At 36.6% G+C, this 19,044-nt stretch overlaps 1 protein-coding gene across 2 annotated transcripts in view; it reads right to left on the bottom strand.

Moving 5' to 3' along the window:
• Grhl2 (grainyhead like transcription factor 2) overlaps positions 1 to 19,044 on the bottom strand; it is a 103,042-nt gene that overhangs the window by 31,644 nt on the left and 52,354 nt on the right. For both annotated transcript variants that reach the window (XM_076836030.1, XM_076836029.1), the window contains exon 8: positions 7,812 to 7,970. In XM_076836030.1, the coding sequence (XP_076692145.1) occupies positions 7,812 to 7,970 (159 nt within the window). The remainder of the gene's footprint in view (positions 1 to 7,811; positions 7,971 to 19,044) is intronic.

Below are 19,044 nucleotides of genomic sequence, written 5' to 3'. Positions count from 1 at the left end.
ACACAAAGATATGGGATCGCTTTGTACACACAAGTACAATTTTGTTTCCTTATCAATATTCTCAAATGTTCTTAGAAATGGTGCTCATTCAACCAAATAGACAAGGTTGTGTCTATTCTCTTCCTGTCTGCCCCTCTGCTCTTTGCAATTTGATTTTTCCATTGGCTCCTTTGCCAATGTTACTAAATCTCACCCTGCTTAACCAGTTGATCATTACCTTAATCAGTCTTTCCTGTCATCAATTGCTGCAACCCTGGTCATTTGCTAGCTAATTTCCCTATTCTTATCCCCAGTACAGATATTCCAGCAAGATTTATTTTTGCTTTCTTTCCATTTTTGCAGAATTCTTCTGCATCATGTTTTCATAATGCCCTAGACAGATGACATTCACACGGGCAACTCCAGCCTATACAACTTCTTTATTTGCAGATCCTGCCCCTTGTATTAGCAGATTTAAGGAGTAGTGAAGCTCAGCCTGGCCACCAAGCCCTACCTCTTTAGAAACTGCCCCCAAATCATCACACACAAAAGTGATTTGACAAGATAAAATTTTAATCTTCTGCATGCCAATAAAGAAATGGCAAAAGACAGTTTAGCGAAAATACTTGCAATAAAACATCACATAAAGCGTCAAACTCTAAATAGATAATGAGTCAGATGAAAAGAACAACATACTAATGCAAAAGGGGACAAAGATCATAAAACAGGAAGCACACAGAAAAAGACACACAGAAAAAGACACACAGATGGTTTGAATTAAAACAATGACATAAACTTTTTTGTTATCAAATTGGCTCTTTAAAAAAAAAAAAAAAAAGTGGATTGCCAATCCTGGCCAAGGTGAGGCCAGCCATAACACTGGGGATTTGTAGTCAACAAAGGCATGGTAAAGGAGATGACTTTTGAGCCAGTTCTTAAAGAATTAATAATAATAGCAATACACATGTGGCACTTGTCCTGTGCCTGGTGATTTTCTAAGAGATTTACATAGATAGCGTTGAATAGCTACAGTAGGTAAGCCAGATAATTTAAATACATATTTTTATATACAAAAAACACCAAAGGGAACAATTGTTTTACTTACACTAAGGAGAGTGATTATTTATAGTGTTCCCTTTTAGTTTTGTCATTGACACAGATTATGCAAACTCACAGAAAGAGAGAGATAAATTATTGAAATATCCTCTTTATAGAGTGTTTATATTTAGAGAAATGTACTATTTTCAGAAAATAAAGGGTTGAATGCAGACAATACCTTGCTCAAATGGATGTGAAATACTAGCAAGAGACCCTCCAAAATATTAAAGTTCATAAAGGAAAGTACTCACTTTTTTTTTTCAGGTTTATAAAAGGCATTTTTCTCTGTGTTGGGAGCTCTGTGTAATATAGTATTTAACATAAATAGAATCCTGGCTTTCTCTCATCTAAGTTACATTTCATCCAAGACACACCCCAAGTTTGGCTTTGGCCAAACACTTTTCTTTCTAAATTAGTGGGGTTTTTTTAAATACTATTTCTGTGAGGAATAGGTCTGGGATTATTCTTTTTCAAGATTTATATATGTTCCATGTAGATTTTTAGGCATTCTTTGATATAGTAAAACCAAAGGATTGACATAGAACAGAGCAGGTCTCTAGAGAACACAGTCTTGGTGCCACTTCTATATAAGGAATTTCCTGCCCAGATTGCCCAGATATCAACATGACAAAAGAATTCTAACAATATCCAAACACTCTTGGGAGAACCACAGTTTTCTTTTCTAAAATAAAGTTTTTGATTTGGCAAAAATGAAGTTTTTGACTTGACAATGCCCCAGGGAAGTTTTAATTACTCCATTAAGATGGAGATAGCTTCCCTCCTAAGGTCTCTCAAGAATCCTTTCCCTGCTAGGATTATTTGTGACTTGAAGCTTAAAGAAAACACTACTTCTATTCTTATTAAAATGCCAAAAGAAGGTCTAGTTCTTCCAGAAGAGCATAGTCTGCTACAAGGATGAAAGTATCACTTGAAAATAATTTCCCCATCTCAATATTCTTTCACTATAGAGTGTTAAATTTGAAAAATTTATCTGAAGAGTTCTGACTACATTGTGATGGCTTCTGCCAACACTGGAGAGAGAATGGCTATTTCTGTCTTTTATTTAACACTTACATTGTTTCTCTTAAATTTATTTTAAGATTGCAACTTCATTCTCAAGTTTCCGTGCAGTATAGTTACTGTTTGCAGTAATACAAATTCTTTTTTCATGGAAGATTATGGAAGTAACTAAATGTAGACATAAAAATAGTATACACAATTATCTATCTAGGTAGTTATACAAATAGTTCCTGAATTTTTTTTTAAAGAGAGAGAGAGAGAGAGAGTTTTTAATATTTATTGTTTAGTTTTCGGCAGACACAACATCTTTATTTTATTTGTATGTGGTGCTGAGAATTGAACCCAGCGCTGCGTGCATGCCAGGCGAGCGCGCTACCGCTAGAGCCACATCCCCAGCCCTAGTTCCTGAATTTCTAATGCATAAACATGCATTTCAATAGAAGTCTTATATTACAAAATATATATATATATATATATATATATATATATATATATATATATATATATATATATAGAGAGAGAGAGAGAGAGAGAGAGAGAGAGAGAGAGAGAGAGAAAGCCCTTATTTTCCACCTGTAGACTCACGGGTATATTAATTAGAAATTAAGCTGGAGGATTATAAATAGTGCAGAATTGCATCTGTTAAAGATTCTAGACTGTGATTAGGAAACTTATGGTTTTAAAATAGAATAGTTCTCCACCCTTGTTTTAGAAGATAATTTAAATCAGGCATTTGTACTTTTACACCTATTTGAAAAGTATACAAATGAAATTTTTATTTCTCTTTCTAATCTCCCAGGAGTGACTTTTGCCTGGGTTTTGAAATTAGAGCTGTAAATATAGGGGAGTGATTACACTAAGGGGAGTGATTATTTATAGTGTAAAATATAATATAATGAAAAATTATAACAAAAGACTATCCAGCTTATTAGAGAAGTTGACAGCAATTACAGTCAGTCCCTACATGGTACCATGAGATTTTCCCATGTGGGTTTCTGGACTCCCTCCTAATCCTCAGCAATAGGATTTCTAACACCCACTAGAAACTCATTACTTCACTAGTTACTTAGAGTAAATACCCATTAACTCAACATTCTCCAACCATGTTCCTCTACTTCACCCTACTATTTACTTAATTGAAATAATTGGCTACTGGAAATGCCACCTATTTTCTGATTGGCAAAATGTATGTTAACATGATTTCTTTTGGGGGAGATATTTATGTTTACAAACATGCCCACATGGGTAAGTGAGCCTCCCAACCATTTCTTTTCTTGCTACAGATGACCCTGGTAGGTAGCATAAGTTCAGGCAGTAAATACTTTAGAAAAACCCATTCAATCCTCTTTTCCACCCTCTGTCTTTAGAGGTAAACTGTGAATGAAAATTTATAAGACACTCTTAGTTTTTTAAGTCCCTCTTTTTCTAGAGCATAGCTTAACAATATAACATCCTCTATTCATTCTGCAAGGTTTTTTGGTCTGGTCTTATTTTTTGGCATTTATCACTTCAACACTATGCAACAAGACAATTACATGAACATTTTTTTAGGCTTTCTTTTTCCCATTTCCAATTTGGGGGAGTACTGGAGATTGAACCCAGGGCCTTATATGTGATAGGCAAGCTCCCTGCTCCTGAGCTATATCCCCAGCCCGCCTTCCTTTCTTCTTGCTTTTAACTTTACTCCTTATTCCCATGGAGTAAACCTTCATGGAGGGGGATTCCACGATCTCCCTTGAAATTTCTGGAATAAAGTAAGGAAATTCAAATTATCTAAATGCTTTCCCATTTATACATCTGAAAATTCTATGCTGTAAATAATTTGAAATGTTTTCTTAATATGTTGAACTAAAGACATAAACTGGTTTTCTTTTGGTTTTAAAGCCTACCTTGGGTCTTTCTTAAGGTTTTGAAATAGTTATCATTTTGTTATTTTAGGCATAAAGTTATTCATTAATTCAAATAGTACAAGTTTGGAAATAGACCTGTATTTGTATCCAGCTCTGTTCTACTGTATGACTCTGGCCAAGTGGTTTGTGGCTTTAGACCCACAGTGTACACTGATGTGATTGGGCTGTGTCATGGAGACTGCCCCAAGGGTCCCTCAGAGCATGGTGCTGCTCTGAGGATTGGGTAATTGACACTAATTAAAATCACCATGACCTGAAAGGCTATTGAGTTGAGGGCTGCACATTGCTAGACGGCATGTCCCTCCACCCCTGTGTGGCTGGAGCTGCTACGTCTCCCTTCTCTTGATCTTCTCTACCTTCTGCTGTCATTGCTCTCACTCATGGAGCCCACTTCTCCCCGTGCCCTTTTACTGCTAACCCCTAACTTTCAAACATTTTAATGTCACTATAGACCTTTAACATAAGGACTGCGGCTCTTGATTTCAGAGCAATGGGTAGTACCAACCAGCTACTAACCTCTTTTTCCTCTTTCTCTGTCCCCAGCATCTAATCTGAAGTAATGTCCTTTCACTCACAGTTCATACCTAACAGCAGTTAGTCAGCTTATTCTATTTTTCATATAGTCTCCTCATCCTCCCCAATTTTTAAATAATTGTATTATGTCTACATCATCAGACCATCCTGTCTCTCCCATCATGGAGAATTAGATTTATAGGGAAACATGTTCTTCATGCTCACCATCAGCACTTTTATCAATGCTGTAGACGTTACCAGTAAAGTTCATTCTCTACTAAATTTTCCAAGAGGGAACGTTCACTAAATTAGGTGGGGAGGTTGTTGTTGTTGCTATTTTTTTATTTTGGCTTCTTGTGCCTGCAGTTCTTACGCTTGAAAGTTAATTTGGTTGGATATAAAATTCTTGGTTATATTTTCTTTTCCTGATTAAATATCATGGTCTTTTGACAAGGCATTGCTGTTGAAGTTTGATGATAAATGTTTTTTATTAGTGACTAATTATCTTACTTAGTTCTCCAAAGAATATTCTTTTCTAGTTTTGAAAGGCCAATAGCTCAACTACCTTGTACTAGTTATCCTGGGTCAATTTTGCCAAGTATATGGTAGACCATTAAAATATGTATACTTTCCATTTCAATTTTCCTGATATATCATTCTTAGCACTTGTTCTATTCCATCGTTTTGTCTTTTGCTCAAAAATTTCTAATACATACACACATATTAGAAATATACATATATATAGTAAAGAAAATAAATTTATTTTTCATATTTATTATTTTCTGTCATAATTCTTTTTTCATTTTTTCCAGTTTTAAAAACTGTGCTACTTTCTGACTTATGTTTCCTTACGATGTTATCTGTCATATTTATGCACTCTGTTGTTGCTTTCTGTGTTGTCTTCTGAAATATTTTATTCTTTTATTTCTAAATTCTTTCCTGAATTCTATCACATGTCTTTTCAAATCATCTTTTCTCCAACATCATGTGTGTGAGCTTTTCAAATTGTGATTTATATTGATTTTCCTAACTTTATTGTTTTCTTAACTTCATTTAGCTCATTTGGAACACTGGACTGTAGCTTTCACCAGTTTAAGGTGATGTCTTTGCAACATGCATTCATTGCCCATAGGAAAGTTTGGTCTTTTGGGGGAATTTGACAGTTTACTGTTGGCCCAGTTTTAAGTGAAATATATGGGCCAGCCTACTTCCTCCGGGCTCACAATCTCTTCTAGTGTGTTCACAAAGTGATTAAAAAAAAAAAAGAGTCTTGTTATTTCAACTTTCTCTTTCCTTTTCACCCAAACCCAATTTAATTCTACTCTCAGCAATTTTCCCCAGAACAAGATTTTGTTCTAATAGAAAACTTCAGGTTATCACTTTTTATAAAGAACAAAACACTTCCATGTGCAGTCCCTTTGCACTCATCAGAAAACTGGAGTCCACAGACTCTGTTCCCTCCCACCCTAGACCCACACACCATGCTCAGAATATCCACTTCTGTGCTGTCCAGGGTAGTACTGGGGTGTCCCTTGGGAGTACTGGAGGGTTTCCTGCTCTTCGGTCATCACGTTGCCCCATGACTTTCCCTCTTAGCTGTTGATCTCATTATTGATGCTTAGTCCCACTCATATTTGGATTTGTGAGGATCTCTTGTCACTTAACCAAGGGGTTTTAAACTTTGCTATTTTAATTGCTGTGCCATATTTATGGTAAAATTTAGGGAGATTCAAAGCACATGTTTACTAAGTGCATGTATACTAAAGAACTCACTTTACAGGTGGTATTTCCATTCTAAAAAGACCTAGATAAGGCCCATTTAACCCATAAAGTTACATTGCTATGTTATAAGATAGTATCTACATGCAATAAAAACTATTGATCTATTATTTCAGTTATCTAATCAAATCAGACCATAGCACAGAGTGGGTTATAGGCCAAATGTTTGTCCCTGCCCCATTCATATGCTGAAGCTCTAACCCAAATGTGATGATGTTTGGAGGTGGGGCCCTCAGTTTAAATGAGGTGGTATGGGGGGGGGGGTCCTGATGATGCAATTAGTGTCCTTATAAAAAGAGACACATAAGTGGTTTTTCTTTCTCCATCAGGTGAGGGCACAGAAAGATGATGACATCTATAAGCAGGAAGAGGACCTTCACCTCTAAATTAGTCAGTACCTCAATCTTTGACTTTCCAGCCTCCAGAACTGTGAGAAATAAATTTTTGTTGTCAAAGCCATTCTGTCTGTGGTATTTTGTTATAGTAGCCTGAGTTGACCAAGACACTGTGCAATGTCAATCAATCATTAAATTAGTTGTAAAATGATTAACTAAAAAAGTAAAAAACATGCCTCGATTTTGCTGAAGCTGGATTTGAACTCCTGATTCTCTTGTCTCAGTCTCTAGAGTCTCTGGGATTACAGGTGTACACCATGGCACCTGCCATACATTAATTTTTAATTCTGTATAGTGTCAATTATTTTCACATGTCTGGTTAGTTTTGCCCATGTCATAATACAATAATGTGCCTGTTAAGTATGATGTAATTTTTCTTTTTATTGCTATAATTCTTGTCATTTATAGTAATTTGAAGAATAATTTCTTCCTAAGTATTCTTTAAAGGCAATATGTTTATAAAGTGAAATTTACTCAAAATGGAGTATAAAAAAATTCAATATTAATAAATATTTAATATAATGTGAATCTTAGTATATTAAATTTTAATGATATTCAAAATTTTGTAGATAATTTCTTATATGAATTTTTCTAAACACTGATTTTCATGATTGAAATCATGAAACAATTTTGATTGTTTGATTCAGTGTTGTATATTTGAAGATTCAAGAGTACTATTCAATCAAACTTAGTCTTTATTTATATTCAAATTATTTTCTGACTTTAATAAGCAAAAAGAATCTTAAAAAAATCCTTAGCTAGGTTTTTACTTAAATATCAATAGAATTCTGAGTAATTTAGACACTGTTCCTAAAATACTTCTGTCTTCTAACTGCTGAAAAAGTTGCTAGTTATCTGTATTGTTAAAAAAAAAAAAAGATTTTTCTTAATTGAAATAAAATTTTTATCCTACTGAAAAAATAAAAATAAAAAACAGACTGGTCATTTCCTATCCATCTAAGGGAACTGAGAATTAAAAGATCACCACACCGACGGTGATTGACAAAGTCATCATTTTGACACTACTAGACAAGAGAAGGTGACAAGGGGGAAATGTCATTAAAGGCAATATCTAATAGCAAAGATACCTTTATGATAAACTGTCATCTTTACTCACTTTGTCGCAGAAGACCTTGATCTGGCAATAGGCTCTGTGAATGGGTTTATTGCTGCGATTGTTATAACTGTATGTATCAATCTGAATCATCAAAGGGAGTCCTTTCACTCCTTTCTGGGAGGAGAAATCTGTACTCAGGCAATTCACCGTGATAAAAATCTGAAGGAGGGAGAAAGAAAAGAGAAAGTTTACAAACCAAGGGTCTCCAAAAACAGGCATCAGCCTTCAATCGAGGGGAAAATAATGAACAAACCTATGAGGAAATCGAAGAATACTGTGACACAAAAAAACCTGTTGAATGCATAAAACATAACATACATTATATAATTTATAATTGTAAAATTCTAAGCACTTTTCCTTTCATATTTGATTGAAAGAGACCATTTATTAAGTTTCTTGAAAATACATCAGCAAAGTCTTATTTTCATAAACATGTGTAAATGAATAAACACTGTCTTCTCCACATATTCAAGTTGTCACTTCTCATAGATCAGTTTCTCTAATCTCTGACCTGTGGGATTAAAAATAAATAAATTCAGATAACACCTTCCTTTGTGCATTCTTGCAGTGGAACTAGTTAATTGTTGATGTGTCTGTCTTTCTTACTTGACTGATCTTGAGCATCAGATCCAAAATTATTTAATTTTGTTTTTGAATACAAAAAAGGAAAAAGTTTACAAGTTACCAAACAAAGGATCTGGCACCTAGTGCAGTTCCTGCAGAAGAGAAAGTATTCAATGAGAATCTGAGGAATGAATCAGAATTGTTCTGCAGAAAGTCCACTAGGTCAAGAGTCAAAGGTTCCAAGGTTAAGCCCCAGCTCTAGCATTAACCAGCTAAGAGACCCATGCAAATTACTATGTCTTCAACTTTCAATTTTCCCTTTGAATCATCATTAAGATCCCTCCCTGCAGGACAGAAGGTAAATACTAATACACTCCATGTTAGGAGGTAAAAAGTGTAATGGCATGGACACCCTCATCGGATAGGATGAAGCATCAAGAAATACAACAGAGATTGTGTGAATCCAAAAAAGGAGTAACTCAGGTAAAGTACTAAGGATTACAGCAATGACTAACAAAAGAACTAAATGTAGTTTCATTATAAAATGTTGAAAGAAACAGAAAGAGATCCAAGTGCACTAAATTTATCCTTATCTTATACACTGGGTAGCTGTCAATAGATAAGGTGATTTATCACAGAATTGAGCTATAAATATAGCACCCACACTAAGTGGGAACTACATAGACAATTAAGAGGTAGTCTCTGAAAAGAACCAGTCTTACTAGACTATTTCCTTTATACTATTTTCATTTGATGCCACATGTACTACTTTTTTTTTTTTTTTTTTTTTTTTTTGTATCAGGAATTGAACCCAAGGGCACTTAACCACTGAGCCACATCCCCAGCCCTTTTCATTTTCTGTTTTGAGACAGAGTCCACTATTTCACTTAGGGCCTTGCTAAGTTGCTGAGGCTGGCTTTGAACTTGAGATCCTTTTGCCTCAGCCTCCTGAGCTGCTGAGATTATGGGCTTGCACCACTCTGCCTGGCTTACTTATATTTTATATTTTTTTTTAAGTTTGAACCATTCATTGCTTTCAATTTGTACAATTATGTATTCTGAAAACCATCTCATCTGATGTATTATTTAATCTTTATTTGTGTTTTTTTTTTTTTTTTTTTTTGATCCCCTGAGCTTTTTATTCACCTTCAAACCCTAGACGTAAAGACTTCTGGGTCACAGAGAAACCAGAAAGATTCGCCCTGTAGGAAGTGAAGACTCACAGTTCTTTTTAATATTTTTGTGTAACTATGAGGCCTGATTTAATTCATTTCAAGTCCTCGGCCTGTAACCATTTGATAATTTTGGTGACCAGGCACATACTTTTTAGTGCTGTATCTCCCTAAACATCATTTTCCTTTATTTTTTTTTTAGCTTGTCACTTGGCAATGAGACATGCACCTGCAAGGCACCGGTTCAGTAGTGACAAGTCCAGCTGACAGATCTTAATAACACACGAATTACAATAGCCACGTGCACTGGTCCTCAGGCTCTCACATTTCTATCCTCCATCTGAAAACAAATGCCTAAAGATGACCCGACTACATGAACAAGGACGGAGATCCAGAAGGACTCTAAGTAATGAAGTTGTCCTGCATATGGGATTCAGGCTAAATAAGTAAACTTCAGCTTCTCTGGCCCCCAAAACACACACAAAAAAGGGTAACTGTATGAGGTGATGGATACATTAATTTGCTTCAATCACTTTTTCTAACTATATGTATCCCTCAACATCATGTTGCACAGGAGAATATCATGCTAAGTGAAATAAGCCAATCCAAAAAACTAAAGGGTGAATGTTCTTTCTGATATATGGATGCTAACACACAATAAGGGGTGGGGGTGGGGGAGGGGTGATAAGCATTTATTGGATTAGACAAATGGAAATGAAGGAAGGGGAAAGGAAGATGGGAATAGGAAAGACAATAGAATGAATCGGACATATCATCAATATATGAACAGTGAAACTCCACATCATACAATTGCAAGAATGGGATCCTAATTAGAATAAGTTATACTTCATGTATGTATAATATGTCAAAATACATTCTACTGTCATGTATATCTAAAAAAAACAAAAATTTTTTTTAAAAAAATTTTAAGCTATAAAAAACAACAACCACAAAGGACTATCTCAGTGGCTAAGAGATTCTTAGTTCAACCCTGGTACCAATGAATAAATGAATAAATAACATCACATTGCATACTTTAAATATACACGATAAAAGGTTTTTTTAAGTTGATCTAACTGTGGATATGTTCATTTTATTCATTCATTTCTTTAAGTCATTTGCTCATTCAGTTTGTAAGTGTCCACAGAAATCCCTGATGGGTCAAACAGCATTAGATGTCAGAGTAAAAAGGAAAGCCAACTCTGCCTCATAGAGCTGACAGTCTAAGGGGAAGAGAGATAAGAAATCCAGCAATAACCAACACACTGTGGTCAAGATTATTCTAAGGAGACATATGTCCAGAGGTTCCAAGAATGTAGAGCAGAGCCCTGAGCCTGGAAGATACTAGTGAAATACAAACTGCAAACATGCTGGGCTCCGAATGGGGGCCTCATAAATACTGAGGAATGGGAAAGAAGAAGAGAGCAACCAAAGATGCCAGTGTCATATAATGTAGGGGAACTGAGTGACAAGGACTTCCAAAAAAGAAGATGCCAGGCTCAATGCTCCTACTGGAATTCCAGCATAAAAGCATTTTGCCCACGATGGTCACCAAGACGGAAAATGCTACCTAGAGCTCTTGGAGATTCCTTAATGGCAGAGAATTTTTATTTAATATTCATTCATGAACAAATATTTTAAAAGGCCTTCCAAGGTCTCGAGACTGCCAGCATAGATGTGCTAGGTATGGTTTCTGCAATCACAGAAGTCAGAAATGAGATGGTGAGCCAGGTACGTTGGCACACACCTGTAATCCCAGCCCAGTGGCTTGAGACACTGAAGCAGGAGGATTGAAAGTTCAAAGCCAGCCTTAGAAATTTAGTGAGGCCCTGAGCAACTAAATTGCTCTAAATAAAATACAAAAAAGTGGGAGAAACAAAAAAGTACTGGGGATGTGGTTCAGCAGTTCAATGCCCCAGAGTTCCATCCCCAGTGCCAAAAAAAGAAAAAGAAAGAAATGAGATGGTGAGAAAGATAATGGGGCAGCATTCAAAAGATGACAATAGCTTCATTGAATGCTGATCCTTAATATATAAACATAAAAGTTCTTTTCCAGGAACCCTTGACTTCTTTTATTGTTATTACTGACTATACGGGGTTATCTTGGCCAGAATGCATAAATATTGTTTTACGTCAGCAAATCAAATGTTCACTGTGCTGAGCAGGCATCCTCCATTCTAGCCACATGGTTCATAGAGAGCTTCCTGGTGGTGACTGTAATCCACATGGCCCTCAGTCCAGAAAATGTTTCCTAGAGCTCCAGGAGTAACCCAGACGTGTGTGTGTGTTTGTGTGTGTGTGTGTGTGTGTGTGTGTGTGTGTGTGTGTGTGTTCCTTTAAAAAGCCTGCCTAGTTCTACAGAAGCCAGAGGAGAAATCGTTCTGAAGAATATTTCCTAAGCTATTAGATTTCATGGTTGGCTCACCGATTTAACGATGCATCACTCATGGTGGATATATACTCTGTCACGCAGCAAGAAATATTCATTGTGGTTTTATCAGCTCCAAGTCTCAACTAAGAGAGCCGGAGTGATGGATCGTGACTGTTTACAAGGGCCACTTAAGTAGACAAATTCACTGAAATCACAGATGGTTATTGGCAATATAAATAGACTAAATCCTCCTTAGAGGGCCTATAAAAATCAGTTATGCAGTAGAGATGGTCTTTAAAGGTCACACGGGCTACCACAGACTAGACTCCACGGGGAGACACTTGAGGCAGTTTTTCTTAATAGAGAAAAGTCCTTGGTTCAAGGCCTAATGGGCTCCCTTTGACTCAGGCATCCTGATTTCCCAACAAGTAAACAACACGAGACTCTGCCTCTCTGCTACATTGTGTTGGGTGTGATCCTAACAGGCAGGGATTTTATAACAGGGTTGGCTTGCTCTCCTCTTGCCTGGCTCCCGCCAGTGGAAAGTGCAGTTTCAGTGCCTGATGGCATCAGTCACAATCTCGCTGTGGTGCACTCAAAACCCAAATGGTTGAACTTTAACTGAAGGGCTGGGGCTAAGGGTTGGGAAGGACATTTACTAAAACCTTGCTGGGGAACAGATGAGCATTAAATTGTTTTATTTAGCAATCCCAATCATGTCCCAGTTCCATACATAGCAGGTAAATGTGAGAACTGATTTCTTGGACAAAGCTGAAATCTTTATCTACAAAGCACTTGTATTGGAGAGGCCTAAGGAAAAGGCATGATTTCATCCACCAAATGTTCGCCCAAATGTCAAGCACACAGAGTTCTTTTTGACTTCAATGGGAATACCAATTATGTAAAGAGCAGACAAATGTCATAAATAATTGATCTGTCACCCAAGTTATGAACGATACAGATATGTTCACATAATATTATCAAAATCTCAGTTACTTTTCACTCTATAATTCTAATAGCACACTGAATAGAAAAATGAATTAAATCGGGTGTATTCAAGTGGATAGTAGATACAATTTTATTTTTGTCATGGGCTCAAAGATTGATTCAGATAGATTATTTCTGAATTGTACCAAGACCTTTCCTAAAAAGTGGCAGTCTCATGACACTGGACATTTTTTAATAAAATCATTTGTTACATATGAATGCCTATTCTCATTTTGTAGTTCCTACTCTGGAAGATGAGAACTCAATAAATCTCAGCTGTGCACTGTGTGTAGAAAGATTTATTAAAATAAATACAAATCAATGAGCTTTAGAATTCATACATTAACTTGATTATTAACTCCCAAGATTTTCTGAGGGCTTTCCATTAAAATAAGTGGTTCTACCTTTGATTGATTTGGAAAGCAATTTGAGATTTAAAAAAAAAAAAATCACAACACCCATGATTTTATGTAATGTGTTTATTTGCCTCTTTAAACAATTGCATTTTGCATTTTTTTAAAGGAGAGAGAGAATTTTTTTTAAGATGGACACAACACAATGCCTTTTATTTTTTTATGTGCTGCTGAGAATCGAACCCGGGTCCCACCCATGCTAGGTGAGCGCTCTGCCGCTGAGCCACATTCCTAGCCTGAATTTTGCATTTTTAAAAATCTTTATGGGTAAAGACTTTAAAAGATCCTTATTTGTTAATGACTGGAATTCTAAAGAGACTTTTTCCAAGAGATTGCTATGCATTGGCCTCCAAATTAGAGGTACACATCAAGAAATAATAATTTTAACATTAGAACACATTCCCCTTCCACAAACTGTATATACATATGTGTACAATTGCCAGTTTTTCTACTACCCTGTTCGTTTGTTGGTTCTTTGTATCATGAAAGACCTTGTAGGTAATTTTCTTAAATTTCATCATTTTTCCCCATTTTGATAAGATCACTCTTGAATGACAATGCTCAATTGAGGCACGCAATAGACTAAATGACTAAACGTGGGCTTATTAAAATGTGGAAATGTCCTTCTGGGGCACTGATTCATTTATTTCAGGCAGGAATTCGTCATACAGTTATTAAGTGTCTTTGCTGGCACACTGGCATTTTGTGGCAAGGTGGAGACAGAATGACAGGGCAGACTGACTGCTCTCAGGGGACTTGCTATTCAGTTGGAAATCTAAAATTTCCTAGATCTCTTGAAACTTCCAGTTACACAACACTTTTAGGAAATGATTAATCTATTTCTTTATTTTATCTTTATTTCTGAAAATATATTTCATTGTCTTCTCCTGCAAATCTGAGCACACACAGATGCACACCTGATGTACTTAAATATTCTACCATGATTTCATAATGCCAGTACTCAGGTTTTTGTGTCCAGAGCATGCCAAGTGTGTTCCGTTACAGAGCCTCTGACATCTGCTGTTCCTCTGCCTCCTCCGCTGTCCCTGCAGATCACCACACTGCCAGTTCCTTCTCATTCACATTTCAGTCCAATGTCAACTCTTCAGAAAGAGTGACACCCCACACGAGTAGCCTCTCTCCTCCTCCCAACACCCTCAGTCCATGACCAGTGGTGCACTCTATCAAATTTTTCTTTCCTGTTTTCTTTATAACACTTAGCGTTATTTGAATTTATGTTGTGCATTTTTTTTGGCATTTATTATCTGCTTGCTCCATGAAGCTAACTCTAATGCACCAGGCTCACAGTAGTTAACCAATAAATATTTATTTATGAATTAAGGGAACATAAATTATTTTTCTAAATGTGAATTCCCCCTTTATCTATGCTCTTGTTTTCCTAAGTAATACCTCCTGAGAGCTGAGACTGATATGAGTAGCTGAAGTTGTCAAGATAATACAGTTAAGTGCTCTGATCAGATTTCTCTGGAAATGTTATCTACCTACCTACCGACTTATCTATGTAACTAGTTACCTACAAACGTAAGTTGAGCATCAACTATATAGTTGGCATGACTATGATTATCTATCTAAGCATCCGTCCATCCATCCTATGGAAGATGCTGTATGTGGATGCCATGTGAAATAAAGAATGTCCCTATGGCAAGGTCCTGCCCTTAAGGAAAAGAGCACTGTTCACACACTGTTCTAGTCACTGAGGTGGAATGTATATAATTAGCTATTAAATAAGATGATCCAGACTACACTTTCTGTAAGGACTTAAAAGAGAAGGAAAGAACTCAATAAGGCAGCCAGGGAAGATTTCCTGCAGGAGTCTTGAGATAGGAGACATACAGAAGGGAGGAAAGTATATGCTGACTCTGAAAATAGAAAAGAAAGCAGATAATGGGTAACCAGGGTTTTTATTTGGGAGGATAAAAAAGAGCCTGGAAGGCAGAACAGGAGGGGACTATATAGGGATTGTACTGCTATCAAACAACTGAGCCTAAGTGTCTATCACTGAGGCCAAGTACAGCAGACAGCTGCAGCTACAGCCCCCAACATCTATGTTATAGGCAAGCCCCCAAAGTTTCCAACTCAGCAGGCCTGGGTGGGAGACCCTAGTTTTTGCATTTCTAATAACTTACTAAGTTGCTGCTGATGCTGCTTGTTGAGAACCATACTCTGAAAACCCCCACGCTGAAGCATTTGACTTTCTCACCCGTCTCATCTTCCTCCTCTTTTCTTCTTTCCCTCTACTCTCTTTACTCACCATCTTTCCTTCTCTGGTTCTTTTTCTTCTATTCCTCTAAATGCAGGATATCTGAAGCCCAGATTGTGACCCTCTTTTGCCCATCCTCCAATTCTCTCCACCAGTCTCATTCTTTCTCATTTGTCTTGACTTCTATCAATCCCTCTGAACAAGCAAGTCTAACTTCTCTCCTGAGCTCCACAATCCCCTGCTCTTCATTGTTTCTAGCCTCTGCATCTTTGGCCACCCCATTCTCCCACCAGGCATTTTTCTTCTTCCAACTTCCAATGATTCAATTCTACCTGACCCCTAAGACACAGCTTTCATGATGCAGCCTTCCTCATGTCTTTCCTAATTCCACAGAAAGGGAACCTCTGGATGTGCTGAAGTATAGAAGTGATGAAATTGGAGGGGGCAGGGGAAAGCAAATATGGCAAAATACTAATAATGAGTTGATCTAGATGTAGGGTGTTGATACATTTATCATATATTTTTCAAATAAAAAGTAGACCAAAAAATTTAAGATAAATTGAACTTATGTCTCTAGAACTCTTCTAGTATTTTCCCTCCATCAGTCATTGTCCCTTTCTACCTCATATTACAGTTATTTACATCCATGTCTGAGTTCTGGGTCTAGCCCTAACATGGCTTGAGAGCAGGGGCTCTACCAGGCCTACTTGTCCACAAATTTCCCCTCTCCTGGGTTAGTGCCTCATGAACAAGTGGGCATGCTGCTTCCAAGGAATGTCTGTACCTTGTCAGAGTTAGTTAATGGAAGAGATAACACTGCTAGATTTTTCCAACATCAAAAAAGCATGGTGGGAAGAGCACATGCTTCAGAACCGGAGAGCCCAGGGTTGGAATTCCACCTCTATTATACATTACTGCACTATGTTAGGTAGTAGCTAAGCTGTCTGAACTTTAAATTCCTCATTAGTTAAATGAAAAATCTTACCTACTTAAAAGCATGAATATTGCATAACGTATATAAAGTGCCTGGCAGAATGCCTGGTGTATAGTAATTACCGAACAAATATTAGTCATTGTGCACACAAGCACACACCATCATTTTATGAAACCCAAGTCTACAGTCTAATTTTCTGCATAATACAGCAGTTCATACCTGTTAGTTACAGAGCCCTGAGTAGAATTCAGGCCAGAAACCATGGATACTCCACATTCTAACAAAAGATCAAATCATTAATATCTTCAGTGAGATGCCTTCCAAAGATTATTCCTTTTATAAATGAATTAACTCCAGCTTTATAGTTTTTCCTGCCATCCATTACCATATAAAACTGGAACAAAGGCCTGGCTTTGTTTAAGTTCAATACCAAAGACTCCAGCAAATGTTTACCTTTCCTTTTTAAAGTTTCCTTCACCCACACCACACCCCAGCAAACACATAAAACTGCCATTTGCCCTGCTCTGCAGTGTGTAACTCAATATTTCAGGACTCCTCCCAGGAGCTTCCCCCAACCCTATCTTTACTTTTGAAAACCACAGAATATGACCTATAATATTCTTTAACCTTCCATAAGGCGACCTATTAAAAATCAGGCCAACTTAGGCAATAATTTTTTTTTTGATTGTTAGTATCTATGAACCCTATTTCATCCTGGACTGTCTTGTAAGCAGAAATAGAACTGTCCAGGCAAAGGCATCATATTTTGAGAGGGTTAAGCAAGATCATGAAGCAATGGGTCCCTCAGGAGTATGGTCTCCTTTGGGCAATCCCTGGGTTTTCTCTTTGTAGACTAAATATCCATATTCATACAACTTCTCTTCTCCCCTGTTGTCCTGAAACAAAGTTTAACAGAGAAAGAATATTGTCCATTTCAGAGCATCCTTTTGGAGACATGATTCATCAAAATATCACAAATATTCAAAAGTATTCTGTTTGGCATTTAGTGGGGACACAATAAAAATTAATTAAATGATTTAGACCAAAAAAAAGGCTGGAAAAAAAGACCCAGAAAAAAAAGTAGGAAGGAAGATAAATAGCAAATTTGGAACAACATAATAGATTCACCATGATAGTGAATTTCAAGCCAGCCTTTTAATTAGCATGATCTTATTTTTCTCTGAGATTGAATTATTTGCAATGTACAAGAAGATTAGAATGCACATATTTTCTTCAATTTACCACCTTTTTATAGGCTATGATCATAGTCCTGCTATTTCTATCATCCTGTCTCTAAGCTAGTAAAATGGGGATAATAAATCGAGGGAAACTATTTTTCCTGCCAATAGCAGCTCATGGAGCAAAAACTAAGACTACCTTGCTGACTACCAGCTGCACTTTGAGAAGATGGCACTGGGAAGAGAAAGGGTCAACTCATACAGTGAAAAAAGAAAGACACCTGACTTCCAATGGAAAGAGTAAGTCACCCTGTACAACAGCTCCAGGTATGTCTCACAATAAGAAGTAAGGCAGCTGCTGTCACTGTGTAGTCACCATGAGTTAGGCTGCACCAAATGCATGCTTAAGTCCAGGGCAGCTGCAGAGTAATGCAGGGGTATTAAATCAATTTCACTGTCTTCCTTAAGGATAGGAGAACTTTTAAAAAATTTTTTTATTTGTTCTTTTTAGTTATACATGTCAGTAGAATGTATTTTGACATATCATATATACATGGAGTATAACTTTCCATTCTTATGGTTGTACATGATATAGAGTTATACTGGTTGTGTAGTTATATATGAACATAGGAAAGTTATGTCTGATTCATTCTACTGTCTTTCCCATTAGGATGGGAGAATTTTCTACCCTCAGACTTCACTTGTATTTTCCTTCTCAGTCAGCCAACTCATCTTAGCATTCATGTTTCCATTCCTCAGTCTCAGTTCTTAAATTCCATCATTTTGATATTAAAGCCAAATCAGACACTAGGTAATAATTAAAGAAACTATTAAGGGAAATGGGGCCCAGAGGAAACATCAACATGCCCACCCCAACTCCCACCTTGCATTTTCCTAAAGCTTCAAAAACTACACATAAATTTCTTTTGTAAATTCAATTCATTTAAAGCATCCCATAGGACCCAAAGTTAGAAGAATCTATCTACAAAATGAGTATTGGCTTACATGTGATATTCACTTCCAATTCACTAGTTGGGTTAGTGTGAGTATTTGTTTATTGAATTTCTTAAATCACAAAGCACATAGAGCTGATAATCAGTGGGTGTCTTCTGCAACCTTATCCTCTCTGACAAAAATACTCTTTCTTGCTTCAGATTTTTAAATGCTATGCTTCTTGCCAGGTTTTGCAAAAAATGAATAAGAAAAATAAGAAACAGTCTCCACTACTCATAACAGAAAAAAAATGTATGGAGGAAATGGCGAATAAATGTGCAAAGATAGGAAGAAGAATCACTGGTACATCTCAGAGTCACAATACTAGAACTGATATTTAGTTAATGCAGAGTGAGGGAATAATTATGTGAGGGAATTCCATAGTTTGAGGCCAATTAAC

This window comes from Callospermophilus lateralis, chromosome 16 (assembly GCF_048772815.1).
Source record: "Callospermophilus lateralis isolate mCalLat2 chromosome 16, mCalLat2.hap1, whole genome shotgun sequence".
NCBI classification, from domain to species: Eukaryota; Metazoa; Chordata; class Mammalia; order Rodentia; family Sciuridae; genus Callospermophilus; species Callospermophilus lateralis.
This window is presented reverse-complemented; position numbering and strand designations above follow the sequence as displayed.